The sequence below is a fragment of the Crocodylus siamensis genome, chromosome 1 (assembly GCF_052110815.1).
Source record: "Crocodylus siamensis isolate JL-2025a chromosome 1, ASM5211081v1, whole genome shotgun sequence".
Classification (NCBI taxonomy): domain Eukaryota; kingdom Metazoa; phylum Chordata; order Crocodylia; family Crocodylidae; genus Crocodylus; species Crocodylus siamensis.
In genome coordinates, this window is record NC_143395.1 from 195166693 (window position 1) to 195185102 (window position 18410).

At 45.3% G+C, this 18410-nt stretch overlaps 1 protein-coding gene across 3 annotated transcripts in view; it reads right to left on the reverse strand.

The window, feature by feature from the left end:
• LOC149873834 (uncharacterized) overlaps positions 1 to 18410 on the reverse strand; it is a 39451-nt gene that overhangs the window by 18075 nt on the left and 2966 nt on the right. For 2 of the 3 annotated variants that reach the window (XM_090051848.1, XM_090051857.1), the window contains exons 2-3: positions 5283 to 5371; positions 1398 to 2711 (exon numbers count right to left, since the gene is read on the reverse strand). In XM_090051848.1, coding sequence (XP_089907974.1) covers positions 1398 to 2710 — 1313 coding nt within the window. In that variant the 5' untranslated portion in view covers position 2711; positions 5283 to 5371. The remainder of the gene's footprint in view (positions 1 to 1397; positions 2712 to 5282; positions 5372 to 18410) is intronic. The other variant, XM_090051839.1, reaches the window with a different exon arrangement.

Below are 18410 nucleotides of genomic sequence, written 5' to 3' on the forward strand. Positions count from 1 at the left end.
TGGGAAGTTGGGGCAGTCTACACAAAGATTACTGAAAGACTTTGTCCAGGGCATCTCAAGATAATATAAGCGCACATGAAGACTTCTGTTTGCCACTAGAAGGAACAGCTGATGTAAGGAGTGGACAGTTTGCACCTCTACAGTAGCTTTTCCAAGTTATACTTTTTCTGTCCTAAGCAAACAAGAATCAGTGCTGCTGACTGATGTGTCTGTACTCGTGACAACTGATGTGTATACATTCAACTTACACCACTGCATTCAGTATCACTCAGTAGAAACCCACTCACTTCAGGGACTGCAGCTAGTCTTACGCTTTGTTTCTCTCTGCCATTTTCCGTTCCTTTTCTTTTTCTTTTTCCCCTTTTCTTCTCTTTGAATTAACTATCCCAGAGCTCTGATCAATACCCCTTGAACCAGAGATTTCACTCCATTCCTGCTTCTCCATGCCATAAAAGGAAGTGATTGGCAAAGAAAATGTTAACAATAACAATTAAAACATCATCACTGAGCTTTAGAGATTAATGGGTGCTGAGAAGTTCACACCTCTAAGTCCTCCTTCTTGGCTGTCTGCCACCTCCAGAAGACACTGTATCCACTGGGAAGACACTAATGCATCCACTGCCAGGGGGTCACATTTGAAAGGATTTCTTTCCACACAGGGGAGGGAGGAGTGGGGGTTAGGAACAATGAAAATGAAAGCTGAAATGCTTACGAATGCTCCATACACCCAGCGGCATGCACACACAACCTCTTTGGTATGCTGAGTGACTACAGGCAGATCTGAACACCAGGTGATTTTACCATCTCATTTCCAGTCAATCAATGTTTGAGAAGCCCACAGTCCTCAGGATTTCTGATCAAACAACAATGAAGTGTCAAGCTATCTGGCCACTTCTGAAAGGGCCATTTTCCTGTTTGTAGGAAAGGCTGTACCGAGTCACACCGCAGATCCACCTAGTCCAGTACTCTGTTTCTCCCACTGGCCGGAGTGGATGCTGAGGGCAAGAGTAGTTGAGCAGACTGACCTGTTCCCTGCCTCCTCCCCACTATCCAGACTGACCTGTTTCCTTTCTCTCTTACCCCTACAGTTCATTTTTAACACAACACAATTTTCCTGGCCCGCATTTAAAACCCACCAGCCGAAACTTTCAAAGCTACTGATAGGACCTGGTGGCCCAACTCTTATCCATTTCAATAAGAAATGTCTAGCTACATCTCCCACATGGCTTTAAGAATCCCAGACTGCATAGCCCATTGAAGTCAATGGAAAGACTTGTGCCAGCTTCAAAAGGCTTTGTTTCTGACCTATAGTATCCTAGCACAGAAGCAATCAAAGATGTTCTGAAACCCACCCTCTCTTCCCATGCCTGGGCACACCCCCACATGGAAGGCCATACCTTACATGGGTATTGTAAGCAGATCTCTGAGCAAAGCTTGCAAGGCAGTGTTCACATTTGTAGGGCTTCTCTCCTGTGTGCGTGCGCATATGAACTGTGAGGCCACACTTGGAGCTGATAACCTTGTCACAATATGGGCATGCCTGAGGGCTCCTTTTCTTTTCATGAACCCTCCGAACATGGTCATTGATATCCTTCTGGCGCTTAAATCTCTTGTCACAGGACATGCAAGGGAAGCGCCTCTCATCACTGTGGACGGTGAGCTTGTGCTGTTTCAGGTTCTGGCGATTAGAGAAGAGCTGGTCACATAGGTTGCAGCTGTATTTGGTGACAATGTTAATATTATGCTTCAGCTCCATGTGTGACTGATACTGCTTGATGAAATGGAATGACTGGTTACACTTCTCACATGTGTACATTTGGGGCAAGATTTTTGATCCGTTGCGAAGTGATCTCCTGGGCTCAAATTTACTGGGCAGCTCTGAGATTAAAGTATTTTCATCTTCCCCTTGGGCAGGGAGCAGCTTTTTAATGACTATGCAGGTTTCCTTGGAGTCTGGTTCACTTGGGGCAGAACAGCGGGTCTTCTTTCCCCCTGGATTGGCAGCATCCACGCCAATCATCTCACTTGTGTCTGTTTTGTTATGCTCAGCTAGCTTGGCCATCCCAGCTGTTGACTCTGAAAGAGCAGTCCCTTCCTTGTTTGGATCTGTAGGTTGACATTCCACAAGTTCATAGCTGGTTAATAATTTCCTGTGTTTCTGGCCATCCCACAGTTTTCTTTGCAGCGGTGTTGCCCCAGATGGGGATGAATTACCCAGTTCACTGTCTTCTGTTTGTGGGACATAAGCCCACTGGGACCCACCATTTTTGTGTATCTGACCTTTTAAATGGACACTTGGATCTAAGCCTTCCTTACTCTCCAAGTTCATTTCTTCGCAAATATCAAGCAAATCCTTGCACTCAAGTCTCTCAGCTATTTCCTTCATCCGATGCAATTTCTCTACCTCAATCTCTACTTCGGCAGTATAAACAAACTCCAGGAAGGAAGTGAATTCTTCCGTATAAATATCTTGTAGAGTCACTGTGCGGGTCTTAGTGTCCAACATCTCATCATGAAGAAACAGCCCCTTGAAGTAATTGCTGGAAGCTGCCAATACAGCCTTGTGAACCAGAAACTCCTCCTGAATTCCCATCTGTTCGGTGTGGACTATCACGTCACAGAGATGACCGAACTGATAGAGTGAATGCAGTGCCCTCAGAAGGTTCGAAGAAGCAACTTTGGATTTCATCACTATCTTCTTTTTCTCCATCCTGCCAGGAAAACAAAGCAAGAAAGTCTATTAGATCACTTCTTTCCTTGCACTAGTCAGCTTGCCTTTCAGCTTCCCTGTTAAATAGGATATCACTCACTCACACTAGCACCTGGGACACTCACTGAGACTCTCCTTCTTAATTACTAACTCCCAAACCCTGGCAAGGCCACCACCCTCCCTCTAAGCTACTGCCCTTACCAAAGAAACTTTGTTAATGTGTCATGACAGGTTTATTTTTTACTTTAGGATCATCCTTCCTAGCTCGTAATCTGCAGCACGTTTGGCAGCAGTGTAGTAATGGGACTGGCACACAATGCACTGACAGCAGTAGTCCTAATCTGGTGCTTTTCACTGGCAGATGTCAAAGCACTTGAAGGAGGAGAGCCTCGTAGTCTCCATTTTACATACAGGACTGAGGCACAAAGCAGGGAAATGGCTAGTCCATGGTCTTCCAGCAGGCCAGTGGCAGAGCCAGGAACTGAATGCAGGTGTTCCAAGTCCCAGTCCAGGACCTTTCCCACACAGCAGTGTTTCTCAACCCGTGGGTCACAAGAATATTTCAAAGGGTCACAAGCAAGTTACAGAAAAAGGTGCTGCTTCGGGTGACTGGAGACAATGGGCACGTGTACGTCTGCATACACATGCAGCCAGGTAGAGCTGTGAGAGCAGCGCCAGCAGCTGGGTCTAGGTAAGTGTATGGGGAGTGGGGGTTGGAGGGCTGGGGCTTGGAGGGGTGTTGGGGGGCGGGGAGAGAGAGAGAGAGAGGGAGAGGGAGAGAGAAAGAGAAAGCATGTGTGAGTGTGTTGGCAGTGGGGGAAGGTGACCAGGAACTGAGACTTGAGGGAGAGTTGTGTGGTCAGGCTGGCGGCACTGGGGCCAGTGGGTGCCTGTGCTCACAGGGGCAGGGTGGCCGGGAGACACCGCTCAGTGGGGCAGGAGGGGCCATGACTAGGCGACCTGGTGTGACGTGGCAGCCCCAGCCCAGGGCAGGGGGTGTGCCACAGGCCTCTCCTCCTCTTCTCTCGCGCCTGTGCTGAGGCTGGACTTGCTCTGCTGCCATTCATGTGAGCCAGAGCTGCCGCAGCCACTGAACTCTGGCCCGAATGGGATGGGGGCAGCTAGGGACCCCTCTGGCAGGGCTGGAAGGGGCAAGGAGCTGTGGGTCAGGAGTAAGGGACACCAGCATGGCCTGCGGGGCAGGGGTTGGACATTGGCAGGGCCAGGGGGGTGTGGGTCGGGACAGGCCGTGGACTTTTGCAAATGGGTCCCGGTAGGAAAAAGGCTGAGAACAACTGCCCTACAGTATATGGCTTCCATTCCAGCAATAGGTGGTTAAATCTTTGTTGAGCAAGCACATAACAAAGTCATCCAGGCTTGTAGACAAAGGGTGAGAGATGTTAGTGAGATTTTCTATTTGGTGGTTAGATTTACAGGATTCACGTTTACCACAGTTATAAATGCAGAGACATGAATAGAGGTGGTTTATATTTTTGGAAACTCTGAATAAAATAAAATAAAAGAAAGTAAAACCATAATAATGCCAGATAGCCATGCTCACCACCAAGTAGCTGAGTTTTCACTGTTATTTTCAAACTTTCATAGACACTTTCTGAAAAGAACTTTAAGACTTTAACACAAAAAAACTCTGCATTTCCCCAACTTGCTATAGATATAATCCTGTAACATTATTACTATGAGACAGACTCTTAAGCTTTCCTGTCTCAACACACACAAGATACATGTACACTTTAAAGCAGGTGTGTCAAACATATGGCCCACATGACTCCTGGAGTGACTGGTAATTCAGCAGCTGTTCTGTGAGGGTTGTTGCTGCTGTCACTCACCCTGCTGCCAAATGTCCAGATATGGAAACCCTGCTGGGAACTCAATTCTGCAGCAGCATGGCAAATATCAGTGTTGACCCCCACAGCTTCCTGAGCTGATACAGTGGCTCAGGCACCCATGGGGGTTAATGCTGCTGTTGCTCACCCCACCGGCAGAGATTCACAGATTTTCCTCTGGGTCTGGATCCAGTCCACAAAGAACCCTGTGGTCCAGATCAGGCCTGGGGCTGTATGAGTTGGAGGTCTCTGCTTTAAGGCAAGGGCTGACACTTATCTGTGTTTGTACAACACTCAGCATGCTGGTGTCCTGATCCCAGCCAGGGCCCCTGGATGCTGGTCTGATAAAAATATACTTACTAATGCTGTACGCATGTAACAACTGCAGTAGCAATCATCATCACTATTCAGCAACAAATCATTGATTTAATAGGTTACATCAGTTTTACCAGCACTGTACAACCAGCTTAGTACCATTCACACAACCTAAAAGTTTTAGTATTAAAGTTGTATGCAACTACCTCCTGGGTGCCCAGTTTGAGATATATGATAAGAGGCACTTACCTCTGCAAGGCAGAGATTTAATTACAAATCCAAATAGTTCATGGCAAAAAAATCCTCAGTGGCAAAAGTATTAATCAGTCACTGCACTGCACTGCTTAACTTATTAATAAAGGATACTTATGACTGTGTTATAGAAGATCTAAGAACTGAATCTGATCACTTACTCCAGCGTAACTCTGCTGCAATTCCAGTGACTTGGGTGGAGCTACTTCTGATTTACAGCAGTGTAAGTAAAGGTAGAAATAGGCCCAGCCTGTGTGAAAAGAAAACTCTATATAAGTTTGGAGTTTCTAAAAATGCCCAGCATTGACTTCAGTGGAAATGCACAAAAGGACAAATACTTCAGAAAACTGCACCCTCGAGGAATTTAGACTAGGGAGCAACTGAAAAATAATGTAATGTTGTGCTTCTCAGTACTAGAAAAGCTAAAATAACATAATAAGATGGCTGGTTTCTCAAAATAAGATACAAGGGTTAGTTTGAGTTGTACATTTCATAAACCAGAAATACTGCAGAGAAGAGGAAGATGGGAATAGCTACCCTGCAGTTCAGATGAACCAGTGAAATGAAAGGCTAGCAACACCTGTACAGAGTACTGGTTGCCATTATGAAGTTACCACATATAAATATGCCATGGCTCCAAATAAATGTAACCAGATAATACTAATCAATGGTGCGTCTACATGTGCAATTAATTCACAGCAATAAACTCTGATGCAAATAGCGCTGGAATTCTTTGCTCCAAGGTGTGCTGTTTAAATGTGTGCCCAGGACCACAGCACACCGAGCTGGGGTGGAGGAGCTCCGGCTGGCAGGGAGTTTGGGGGTCAAACTGCCAGTCCAGGGCTGCTCCAACCCAGTTCAACATGCTGCTGAGCGGCTGGCTGGGGCACGAGGGTGCTTTAGTGTGGAGCTAGCTGGCAGGCAGCGCCCACAATGAAGCTCCCTTGTGTCCCAGCCAGCCAGGACAACGTTTACATGTGTGTTGCTGAGCATGAAAAAACTCTGCAGCAGGACAGTACTTGTATTTACAAGTACTAACCTGCTGCGGAGTTTATTAGTGTCCTGCAGTGTAACAGGGCCACATACAAAGACACCAAGATATTTACTGTGCTCATTAGGTGTCTCCACAGTAAACATCTCATGTTGATGTGCCCAGTGAATCACCACCAAAGCCCCTTACTGAGCAACAGATTTGTGTATCTTAAATTCAATAACTTATTATTCAGCACCACGTGGATTCTCAATGACTGTACTGTGTTTTAGCAGAGCTTGTTTATTTCCAAATTATATATATATCAGTTCGACATGACTTTCCAAAATCAGTGCAAACAGAGGTTGTCTATCCTATGTGTTCTTGTCCATTTCAATCACTTGAGTTAGAACAGGGATGGAAGGGTACACCCTCCCAAACAATTCTTGGTAGTTGTCCATCGCAGCCTTAGAGTTTCTAGGGCAGTCACAAGAGGCGGCAAGTCTTACCAAGGTCAGTAGATTGGCCTCAGCCATTGCTGCAGGAGCTTCCTGCTGAGCACAGTGTTTTGTGGGTTCAGGAAGCAATATGACCTACAGGTATCTGAGGTCATCCAGAGGTATGTCATGGGATCCCTGACTACATGCATAGGAAACCTCTCTGCTCCCAAGAGAAAAGTTACAGGGACTCTCCACAACATGGAATGCCACAGATCTGGCTGTCTGCTGCCCCAGTCTGTGTAATAATTTACTTCTGTGCAGTCTGCACTTAATAATGCCACTATGCTGATCTTGTAGCCTTCTATACTGGCTCTGTACTCACTCAGCACTGTTTATATGATGAGGTAGAGATTCTGGCTTTAAATTAACCACCCCTTTGCAACAATTAAGGTAAAAAACAGCTGTAAGAGGTATTCAGACTCTGGTAAAAGTTGCACTGGTACAAGTCCAGTGTAGCTGCACTCACTGCAGTGGTAGTTTGGATATACACCAACATAATGATTAGGATCCAGCCCAAAGAGCGGGATGTCCGCACCTATACAGAGATAGATATAAGCAAAAATACTCATTCCCTCACGACTTCTTGACTTCCGTTTGATCTTTCTTCCTCTCTCTTCATTCTCCTGTCAAATCCTTTCCAATATGGTTTAAAAACAGCTTCCTTTAATGCGTTACATTTTGCTAGCTTACTTTCTAAGCCACATAATCACTTTCATATGGGTGGCGTTCTCTGCAGTCTGTGACTCATTCTCTATCAGATGGTCCCTTACTCTTTTTTTTGGCTACTCATAGACTTAATGCCACCCACCCAGCAGCATCCGAGGAATATCCTGTAGCTTGAATAACTCTGAGAGTACTCAATGAAGTGACATACCCTTACTCACAGTGAATACCATGAAATGCCATACTTCACAAACAGTGCCAGAGTTTCCCTGCCCAAACTCAACTGGAGCATGATACTGTTGAGTTTGGGCAGGGAAGGGCTATTATTTGGGCTAGAGGGCCACTTAAGGAGTTTTGGTAAGCTGTGGCAGGCCGAGGGGGAAGGGGTGCTGACCCAGTCTGGCCTGGTGTGACAGGGAGGTGCAACTGAGTCTATTTAGCCCCAGGCCTTCTGTCCTGCACCTATCACTGGGGACACTGGACTGAGTGGGTGGATGAGCAGGGTGTGCTCAGCTAGGTGGATTAGATGGGACTGCCGGCAGGCAAGGAGTGGCATTTGGGAATAGGACAGGTGGATAGGCCAGTACCATGGGGTGGTGACAGCATGGGGCCAGGGCCTGGAGCAGAGCTGCAATCTGCTCCCTGCACATCCCTGAGACAGGCACCGGTTCCATGGGTAGGGAAGCATGGTGAGTGGATGGTAGCTCTGCCTTGGGCCCCAGCCCTGCACTGTTACTGCCCTGCGATCTTGGCCCTGGTCCCACCCGACCCACTCCTGGACACTGCTCGCCATTTGCCCACGGCCCTATCCCATCTGTCTGGCCAAGTGCACCCTGCCTGTGGGTGTACTGGGCCGATCTCCATGAAGACCCTACTCACCTGCTCTGTCCAGCACCCACTGTGGTGGGTGCAGGGTGAACTGGCAGTGGCACCCGAGCAAAGTGAGCTACCACCATGGGGGATGCTGGGAATCTGAGTCCAGTCACTGTTCCACCCCTAACCTGCCATGTGTCTGGGGGCAGCAGGACTGGTTACACATGTGCCACAGCCTGGGCTGTCCCATGCACCTGGGGCAGGCGGGCGGGCCAAGGAACCTGCCACGGGCCAGACAGAATATCTTGGAGGGCTGGATCCAGCCTGCAGGCTATATTTTGCCCACTCCTGAGTGAGGGCCGTGTTACATGTTGCACGATGAACTGCTCAGACATTGATCAGTGTTAGTGTTAGCTTAAGTCTGGAGCAGTCACACCTTAAGGCTAAAAAAACCTTCTGGCTGTCCCCCATCTGCATTGCTCTACTTGCCACTAGAGGGCTGGTGAGCAGGGGCCAGACCAAGGTGCGACTTGCCACTAAAGGTCTGCTGAGCCACGACAGGCTTCTATGCCTGCTCTACATGGGGGTGTTGGAGATGGGTTGGGGGGGGGGCAGGAACACGAAGCTGGGAGGCAGAAAGTTAACAGGATCTGGGTATATAATAAAATGTGAGGTAGAAAGGAAATGGGGGTGGGGAATGGCTGGTGAAATGAAGGAAATCAGCCACTGAAGGATAAAACAAATAGTAAAAAAAAAACAAAGAATTTAAAAAGAAATAAAGAGGTAGTAAATTCAAAAGGTCTCATGTTTTAATAAACTGGGACTAGGGGCTGTGCTTCCTGGGGTGGCTGGAGCTGGGAGCAGCAAGGGAAGGCACTTTTGGGGGAGCTACTACCCATGCCTTGGGAAGCAAACCCCTGCTCATGGGGACCCAATCCAGCCTCCTACCTTGTTCCCCACCCCACCCTTCCTAGACCCCACTCCCAGACCCTGTGACTTGGTTAAATGGCATATTCTCTGCTGGGTGTTTGCATGGGGTCACACTTCTGGAGGTGGGAAGGTCACACACCTGGGAGCAGGAGGGAGATTTGGCTTGGTGCCAGATTCCCCCTGTCTCCACCCTGCTGTGCAGTAGAGTACAGGGGGTAGAACATTTGTCGACACAGAACAGGAAGGGGGGACACTGCATCCTGGGATGCTGGAGGACGGCAGCGTAGCTGTCTGTAGGGAGTGGCCACACATTAATGGAACATGAACTGAATAACACAGACCAGAGATAAACCTGCCTTGGAGTGGCCTAACTTTAAGCTGCTAAAAGTACGCTTAAAGCTAGTTTTGCGTGTTAATGTGTGGACAATCCAGGGGAAAAGAGCTTTAGAAGGCATCTAAAATTAATGTATAACAAGGTCCTTAGAATATCACCATCTAGCCATAAATAGGCAAGGCTCAGTGACTTCCCACAATGAGTAAAGAGCACTTCAATAATGTCTAAGTAACAGCTGTCTCCATATCTTCAGCCACACATCATCCTGTAGCTTTTAATTAAGGCATACCCAAGTTTGGTAAAATTCTTTATTTGAGCTGCACCAGTTTTGGAGAGTATGTTTTTATCTGTCGTCCAGCACATGCATCCCTTCTGGATAAATAAAGTTTGCATCTATCAGTATCTCTCTTCCCCTATTGCAAGTCCAGTGCATGTAAAAGCAGGCATACCCTGAATTCTTTAGCTAGGTACACCTGAATTTACAACAGAGATTTTAGTAGCAGACTTAGTGAAGTGATGATAAATACCTAGCCTCAGGACCTGATCTGATGTATTTTATAGGTTTCCCTCTCTTTATGTGGTTCTGTATATGCAAATTTGCTCTTATGCGATAACCCTTTTAACACCCAAAATTTGTTATATCTGAGGTAAATTCATTATATGTGAGGTAAGTCTGTAGGGGAAGGGACAGGGGGAGGGGTGCAGTACAGCCCAGTGGCTGCAGGCAGGTTGCGTCAGTCGCTCCTGGGCTGCAGCAGGGAGCAAAGCAGAGGAAACTGTCAGTGGGTGTGGGGCTTTTGCTGCTATGTGCACCCTGGGAGGGCTGCACCAGGCTCTTCCTGGGTGCCAGGTGCCCCCGGATCTGCATGCAGATGAGGGCAGGCTGCTGCTGTGGGCTGGGCCTGGTCTTCCCAGTGAGGGGCTAGGCTGTGTTGCACTTGGGATGGGGGGTGGCAGTGCTGGAAGGGGAGGTGGAGGGGGGGGGCTATGGCAAAACGGGTGGCTGCAGACCCCCTCCCAGCACCGCCACCCGCCCTAAGCACAGCATGGCCCAGCCCCCTGCTGGGAAGAGCCTGGTGCTGCTGCTGGCTTCAGCTTGCAGCAGCAGCCTGCCCTTGTCCCACGTGCAGATCCAGGGGTACACACCCCTGGGAAGAGCCCGGCGCAGCCCCCCTGCTTGCAGTCTTCCTGGGGTGTACATAGCAGCAAGATCTGTGTCCCCCAGTCCTGTGCCTTGCACCCACTGACAGTTCCCTCTGCTTTGCTCCCTGCTGCAGCCCCAAGAGTGGCTCACACCACCTGCCTGCAGCTGATCACCTGCGCTGCGCCCCTCCCTCTGCACCTTCCTTCCCTAGCCCCAGCCCCACTCCCTCCCTCACCCCCACGGGAAAATATCCCTATCTGTCACCTTATAAACTGAGTTCCCTTTATGAAAATTTGAGTTATGTGCAGTTTTCCAGGAACGTATGCGCCGCATAAAGCAAGGGAAACCTGTATGTACTTATGTAGTCTTATTCAGATTATCCACAGCCTGTGTTTTTAAAAACCAAGTCTAATCTTGCAGTCCTTCTGGTTGTAAAATGAACCTTCCAAATGCAAAAGAAAGAAAGGCAAATTGATGATATGCTGCTATTGTCCAGTGCGTACAGCCAGCCTGAGACAATGACTCAGAAGTACAAACTCCTTCACTCCTGCTCAATTTATAGGGACTAATTCCAGAGCAAAACAGTGACACATGACTTGCCATTACTACTTTTATCATTGATCACTGTATAACACGGCAAAGGGAACAGGATGGAAGTGAGATACTTAAGAAGGAAGTGGCCCTTGATGCAGGAAGAAGATGCAGAGAAAAGACAGAAGAAGAGACAAAAACGGGAAAGCAAAGGGCAGAAATAGCAGCAGTTATAAATACTGTGTAATTGATGAAGGGGACTTTAATAAAAGCAATAGTAAACTAAAAGTTTAGTCATGATGGACACCTATACACATGCCCAACACTTGCTCCAACACATGCTAACATGTGTCAGAGCAGACTCAATTAACTGAGTCTGCTGGACTGTGCTAATTAGCACACTTCAGCAGCCTCAGAGCTGCATGTATTCAGCACCCCCACACTTTAAAATGGTGTTATGGGTGCTTTAACTAAAGCTCGTTTGACAAGCTTTAGTTAAAGCTCCCTCGTGCCATTTTGAAGCATGGGACACCAAATATACGAGGCGTTGTGGGTGCTTTAATTACAGCAGCTCCCAAGAGCCGCTGTAATTAAAGCACCCTCCACACTGGAGCACATGTAAAAGTGCCTGATGTTATAGAAGATTCTGCTCTTAAACTATGTGTGGCTATTCCTCTGATAGCTGGGGTGATTCACTGCCACTGTGCTGAATACCAAATCCCAATACCCAGCCCACACCTGAGAATTCAAACAGGAATCTGACCCACTCAAGAATCTGATACTCCTAATCTAGTTGTGGATTATAAATTGGTGTTATTTAATACATACCTGCTGAAACTGCATAACCAAGCAAATATTATAGCCAAGGGAAGAGCTTTTGGCCAAAATAAATAGCTGAATAGGCTTTCTATTGCCTTCTGGCTCTGTTTCACCTCAACTCTGCAGTGTTTACTCCTCACAATAATAACTGGCAATAATAATAATGACTGGCATTAAATTACAAGCTCTACTTTCGTTCCTCATACTTAATGTCATTTAATTCAGGCATTACCAATGCTAGCACAAAGTGCAAATAAAAGAGGTCAAACCAGCCTTCAACATATACAGCAGCATGATATTGAATCAATATTACAGCCTAGCAAATGGGTTTGAATAATAAACTTGAAAGCTAACTTGATGTTCTCAAAGTTAATCCAGCAAACACGACAGTGTTAATTACATTTTAATAAGCAAGGCACAACTAATTCATGATTTGTAGCTTCTCATGTAATGTTGTCACACTCTGGCTGTATGAATTTGCTGGTTTCAAGATTTCTCAGTGACTCATAGCCACGTTTTTTTCTTTCATAAGAAACTTATGTTTATGGGAGAACAGATTGTATCAGGTCTATCTGAAGGAATAATAAATGAACTGAAATACTTCTAAACACCGCAAGTGATTAATTCTGACTTAATATAGGGTTTGAGCTGTAAACACTTATGTCTGAGTAACTGTATTCCTATGAGAAGTCTCAAAAAGTCAATGGAGAGGTTTATTTAGGACTGAGCCCTTATTCAGCAACTTGATTTGCTACAGTCAGTAAATTCATGCCAGTTGACTGATGAAGATATTCACTTAGAAGAGAGAAAAATAAAATATCTTTGTTAAAGGAAAGTGCCCAAGGAAAGTACTTTCTGGAGAAGTAAAAAGCCATACTGTATTGCTCCAATTATATGTTGACCCTGCATATAAGCTGACCCCACATTTTTTTGGTTCATTTTTTGGAAAAATAGCTTTTTCGGCAGATATATGCTAATAGCTATAGACAAAGTCCTTAAACTGCTATTCTCTTTACAAAATTGCACAGAATAATAAAATGAACAAAGGAAAGGACCCAAAGGATTATACCAAAAATATTGCAATAAAAAAGAACCTCAGTATGAAAGGTAATTTTGCCTAAGGCTCACCACAGAATCATAGAAAAGTTGGGCTGGAAGGAACCTCAGGAAGTTTTCCAGTCCAACCCTCCAGACCCCTCCCTGCCCAAGTAGGATCACAAAATCACAGACAATTAGGGCTGGAAGGGACCTCAGGAGGTCATCTAGTCCAACCCCCTACTCAAAGCAGGATCAGCCCCATCTAGATCATCCCAAACCCCCTACTCAAAGCAGAATCAGTCAAAGCTTTGTCTAGCTAGGTTTTGAACACCTCCAAGGATGGAGCTTCCATCACCTCTGTGAGTAGCCTGTTCCAGTGTTTTACTACCCTCCTAGTGAGAAAATTCTTCCAAATTTCTAGCTGGAACTTCCCTTGCTGCAACTTAGACAGTTGTTCCTTGTTCTGTCATTTGCCACCACGGAGAACAGTCCAGCTCCATCCTTTTTTGAATCCATCTTCAGGTAGTTGAAGGTTGCTATTATATTCCCCCTCAGTCTTCTCTTCTCTAGAGTAGATAAGCCCAGTTCCCTCAGCCTCTCCCCATAAGTCACATGCCCCACCAGCCCCCTCACCATTTTGTTGTCCTCTACTGGACTGTCTCCAATTTGTCCACATCCTTTCTATAGTGGGGTGCCCAAAACTGAACACAGTACTCCAGATGTGTCCTCACCAATGGCGAATAGAGGGGAATAATCACTTCCCTTGACCTACTGGCAACACACCTACCAAAGCAGCCCAGTATGCCATTTGCCTTCTTGGCTGGCAACAAGGGCACATTGCTGGTTCTTATTCAGTTTATTGTTCACTGTAACCCCAAGGTCCTTTTCTGCAGAGTTGCTGCTTAGCCAGTCAACCCCCAGCCTGTACCAGTGCATGGGATTGTCCTGTCCTAGGTGAAGGACTTTGCACGTGTTCTTGTTGAACCTCATGAGATTCCTTTTGGCCCAATCCTCCAATTTGTCTAAGTCATTCTGAAGTGATAGGGTCATCCCTATCTAAACCATCCAGTACAAGTGTTTGCCTAATCTATTCTTAAAACTGCACAAACACCACTCTCCATAACTATCCAGCACAGTGCCCCAAACTTCCTAACCTGACACAGGTAAAGGTATAGATATCGCCTTCAGCCCCAAATCCCATAGATCTAAATGTTAAGACTAGTATTTATAGTTAAATGGACACTGTTTACAGATTTAAACAAAGACAGGCCCTTGCTAAAAGGTCAGACATGAATGGCAGGTTAGGAGTCAAAGTTCTTACAACATGTAGAACCCAAAACCCGGTTGCAGAGAATACAAAATTTTGCAGAGAAGTAGAGATATTCTTTCATCTGGTTGCATGGGAATTTTCTGACAATTTGATTAGTTGGAAATTGCTAAATTTGCAAATCCAGTTTTTCATTATTGTTTTGGACAATGAACCACAGGCAGCGGTCTAGCACTGTAGGGTCAACCATTTTGGTAGGCGTGCCACAAATGAGCCCCTAACCCTCACAAAGTACCACCCTGATTCCCTTCCTCTGCTCAGTCCATTGGTCTCCTCTCTGCCCTGTGCTCTTTGCCCAATCTGTTGCTCTTCTTTCTCCTCCATGCCCTATTCATTGCTGTATTCCTTCCTCCCTCCCTGGTCTGCCATGTGTATGGATGGAGGCTGCTGGTACTACTTAGGACATATACTGCTGCAGCTTGGCCAACCGTGGTCTAGTTCAGAGCAGTCCAACTTCTAAGCAGTTGGAGGGGCCACACAAATAAGGGCTCCAGACTGCCCCAGCACCAGCACAGGCCACCAGCCATGCCACCTCTCTGCCTCCCACTGCACTGTGCATGGGCACCCTGGCTTCGCCTTCAGCTCCCCAGCTGCAGGCTCCCCAATGCACTGTGCCATTTGGGCACTCTGAGCCACAGACTCACCCAGAACTGGGGACTGCGCTACACTGCACCACTCCCAGGGGCAGGGACAGGGGCAGGGGCAGGAAGTGGAAGCCAGAGGAAGGCGCACAAGCCTCAAAACTGTGGCTGCTGTTGCAGCAGGAGTGATGGTAGGAGTAGTGGCTGGATGGGAGCCCAGGAGCCACAAATTAACCCCCTGCAGGCCACATGAGGCCCATGGGCCACCGGTTGAACATATAAAGTTCTAATATTTTCACCATCACCTCTTCTATTTTGCCTGCAGAAGCAAGTCTAAAATGAACATCTTGCTGGGGTCGTTTGACCCCAGTATTCTTTCCTGCCATGGCAGGGGGTCGGACTAGACGATCTGCTCAGGTCCCTTCTGACCCTAGAAACTATGAAACTATGATGAATTAGGGAGCTCAAAAAAAAGTATAATTTGGAGGAATGTATTATCATTTTAAATAATTAACTCCCTCCTTTCTTTCAAGGTACTGAGATCTAAATAGATGATCCTATGCCTATAAGAGCCCCTTAATTTCAGTGGCAGAGAGGTCCGCTCACAGATCAGGTGGTTTTTTTTCTATTCTTGATTGCTCAGAGTCTCACCCAAAGACCAGTAAAGTGAATGGGTGTCTTTCCACTTGCACTGGACTTCAGATTCAAGGTGGCTTGAAATCTTGATTTTGCAACAAAAAATGTCATTTTCATTAAAATCAATACATTATTTTTAATAAGATTCTATTTAGGAAAAAGTGAAAAGAAATATTCCTGCAACTGAACATTTCAATTGTTTTGCATCACAACAACTTTCAGAAGGCAAAATTCACAGTTTTGATAGAAGCATTGTTTTAAAGTTTCAAACCTTTGACACTAGAAAAAAATATCTCAGATGCATCAAAATAAAACATTTTGCTCACTTTAAGATTTTTTTTAGACTCTCGTTTCATAGGAAATTTGAAAATGTTTTTTATTCTGTTTCAGGAAAAAAAAAAACCATGCAAACATGCATTCAAACATGTATTGAAGAGAGCTTAATGACAAATAGAGAGCATCAAAGAGTTTCCATCCAGACAGCCAAAGTGGGGACAGTAAAGCTGCAGTGTCACTGTAAATCACCACTGCCTCAAAGAAAGAAAACTGATTTTATGGCAACAGTTAAAGGACAATAATGGTGTGCAAATATTGTTATGATGGATACTTCAGATATTATTTATGAAAGATAAGGAGCAGATCCTAGTCTTTGTGGGTACTGATAGAGATAATAATTGTACTGATATCCAGTAATACTAATATAAGCTGTTACAATGTAACAGTTTAATTTGCATGATTCTGTAGTGATACAAATGTAATAGAATTGTGGCAACTCTCACCCTTTCACTCAGGGTTAAAGTTACAGTGATTGAGCAAACTTGTATCACTACAGGAGGTAACAATTATACTGTAGCACTTGGTGGGTACTCAGGACCACCAGCTTCCCCTCCCTTTTCAAGCATTTAAAAGACACATTTATGGATGCCCCGTGACATTCAGGCAACTGCTGATTTTCCTCCGTTTTTAGGGGTCTGCTTATGAGTACTTTTAACACTTTTAAATGGGCAATTCCCTGCAGGGAAGGGACAATCGATCCCTAGAACTCTTTCACAGGTAATATCACAAAATTTGGACTACAAAAAGCAAACAGCATAACTGCAAATGCCATAACACGTCTCAGTTCAGTTATAGCATCTGATAACACAGCTGGAACATGTTCAGCTGTTTGCAAAAATAGAGTAGAGGAAACAAGAGGCCTTGATTAAAGGCGATTTGTATTTACTTCAAGTTATATTACCATGTTTCTATAACACAATGAAGCACTAGGCAGCAGCTGTAAAATTATCTTGAAGTGACACTCACACTATGAATTGGAAAGGTAGGTTTTGGGGAGATTAATGGGTAAAAAGGGTTTGTAAGAACTAGATATAATATTTTACTTTTCCCATTTCTGTCTACTTACAGTTTGTACTGTCTGTCACATAAAGAGTTATTAAAGGTACACTGATGTAGGAGAGCTGAAGACCTGGATCACAATGGTACCCCCAAAATAAGTATTTGGTGGTACACAATTGGATTTATTTCACATGAAACTTGCTACTGTACTTATATGCTGTGCTGCTGCAATTTTTACATGACCTTCTGACTGATGAGTCCTCCTTCCTCCTTTACAGCTGTTTCCCTAAGGACCTTTCCATGAAACGTTTCCTTCAAGTGAGGACCATTTTAACCTAGTGTTGGATGCAAACACACAAAGGATATTGAAACTGGGAGTAGAACCCCACTGACTTCAACAAGGCTGTCTATGGCTAAACTACTCACTGAACCCACGTACAGATTCAAGGTCGTAGAGAAATATACATGATATATCCCAAGGACGCACAGTAACTCTGCTGAAGGGTTAAGTAGCGGGTATGGCTCTGAACTAGGGTTCAGGAGCCCTACCTTCTTTTCTCAGCTCAGCCAAAGACTTCCTGTGTTGGCAAGTTCCTTCATCTACCTCTGCTTTGTTTCCTCATCTGTGAAATAGGGAACGTATTTCCCTATCTGGAAAGACTGTTGCAGTGATAAAATCCATTGATAATCATGGGGCACACAAACAATGAATAACTATTAAAGCACAAAAAAGGACACTTGCAGACACTTATGCATTGATTCACTTTATGAAAAAACAGCCCCTCTGAATTTACAGTCATGAAGTTACACACATGCAGAAGCACACACAGGACTGGTCCGCTAATTTGTACAGGAAAAAACAGGGAAATGATCTTTCACAAGGTCTTTAAAAATAAAAACAACATATGAATCTTTTCCCCATAATTTCTGGGCCATCGTAAAGTACAACTGTGATACTTTAAGAATTTTTTAAAATAAAAAATGGATTTATCTGTGTCTTATTAAACCATACACCATCTCTAAGCATGCAAGTACATAACAATAACAAAAATCCACTTTAAAATAAACCCAAAAAATGAGAGAAACTCCCTTCACATGTGTGAAACATGGTGAGTCTGCACCGTCTATGGATAACAGTAATATTCAAAGCAGAAGGTAGAGAGCAGGGTGGCACCTGAAAGACTAACTGATTTAGAGGCAGGAGCTTTTGAAGGCAACAACCTACTTCATCAGTTGCTAGGAATATTCCAGGAACACCATTTGCTTGCCATAAAATAAAAAAACCGCACAATACAGGCTGAAAATGCTGTGTCTATTCTAGCTACAACTCACTGACTAAGATGATGAAAAGGCTAAAGTTAAAATTATTTTCCTCTTTTTTTTTTAGCTGCTGTGTTTTATGCATGCGATGGGACCTTACGTATAGTCAGCTTCTCCCTTGCTGAAAAGATGCTTATAAACATCAAAATGGGAACAGAGATAAAAATATGAAAGACGAAGTATTAAATAGCTTTAGGGATCTATTGTTTAAAGCAGGGAAGTCTTAACACAAGGTCCACGATGGGGTCACATACAGCCCTCAGGCTCACATCCAGCTGCTGCCCCTATTGCTTCAACTGTTGCAGCAGCTGGGATCTTGGGGCTCCCCTTCCTTCTCCTGGCTTCTGA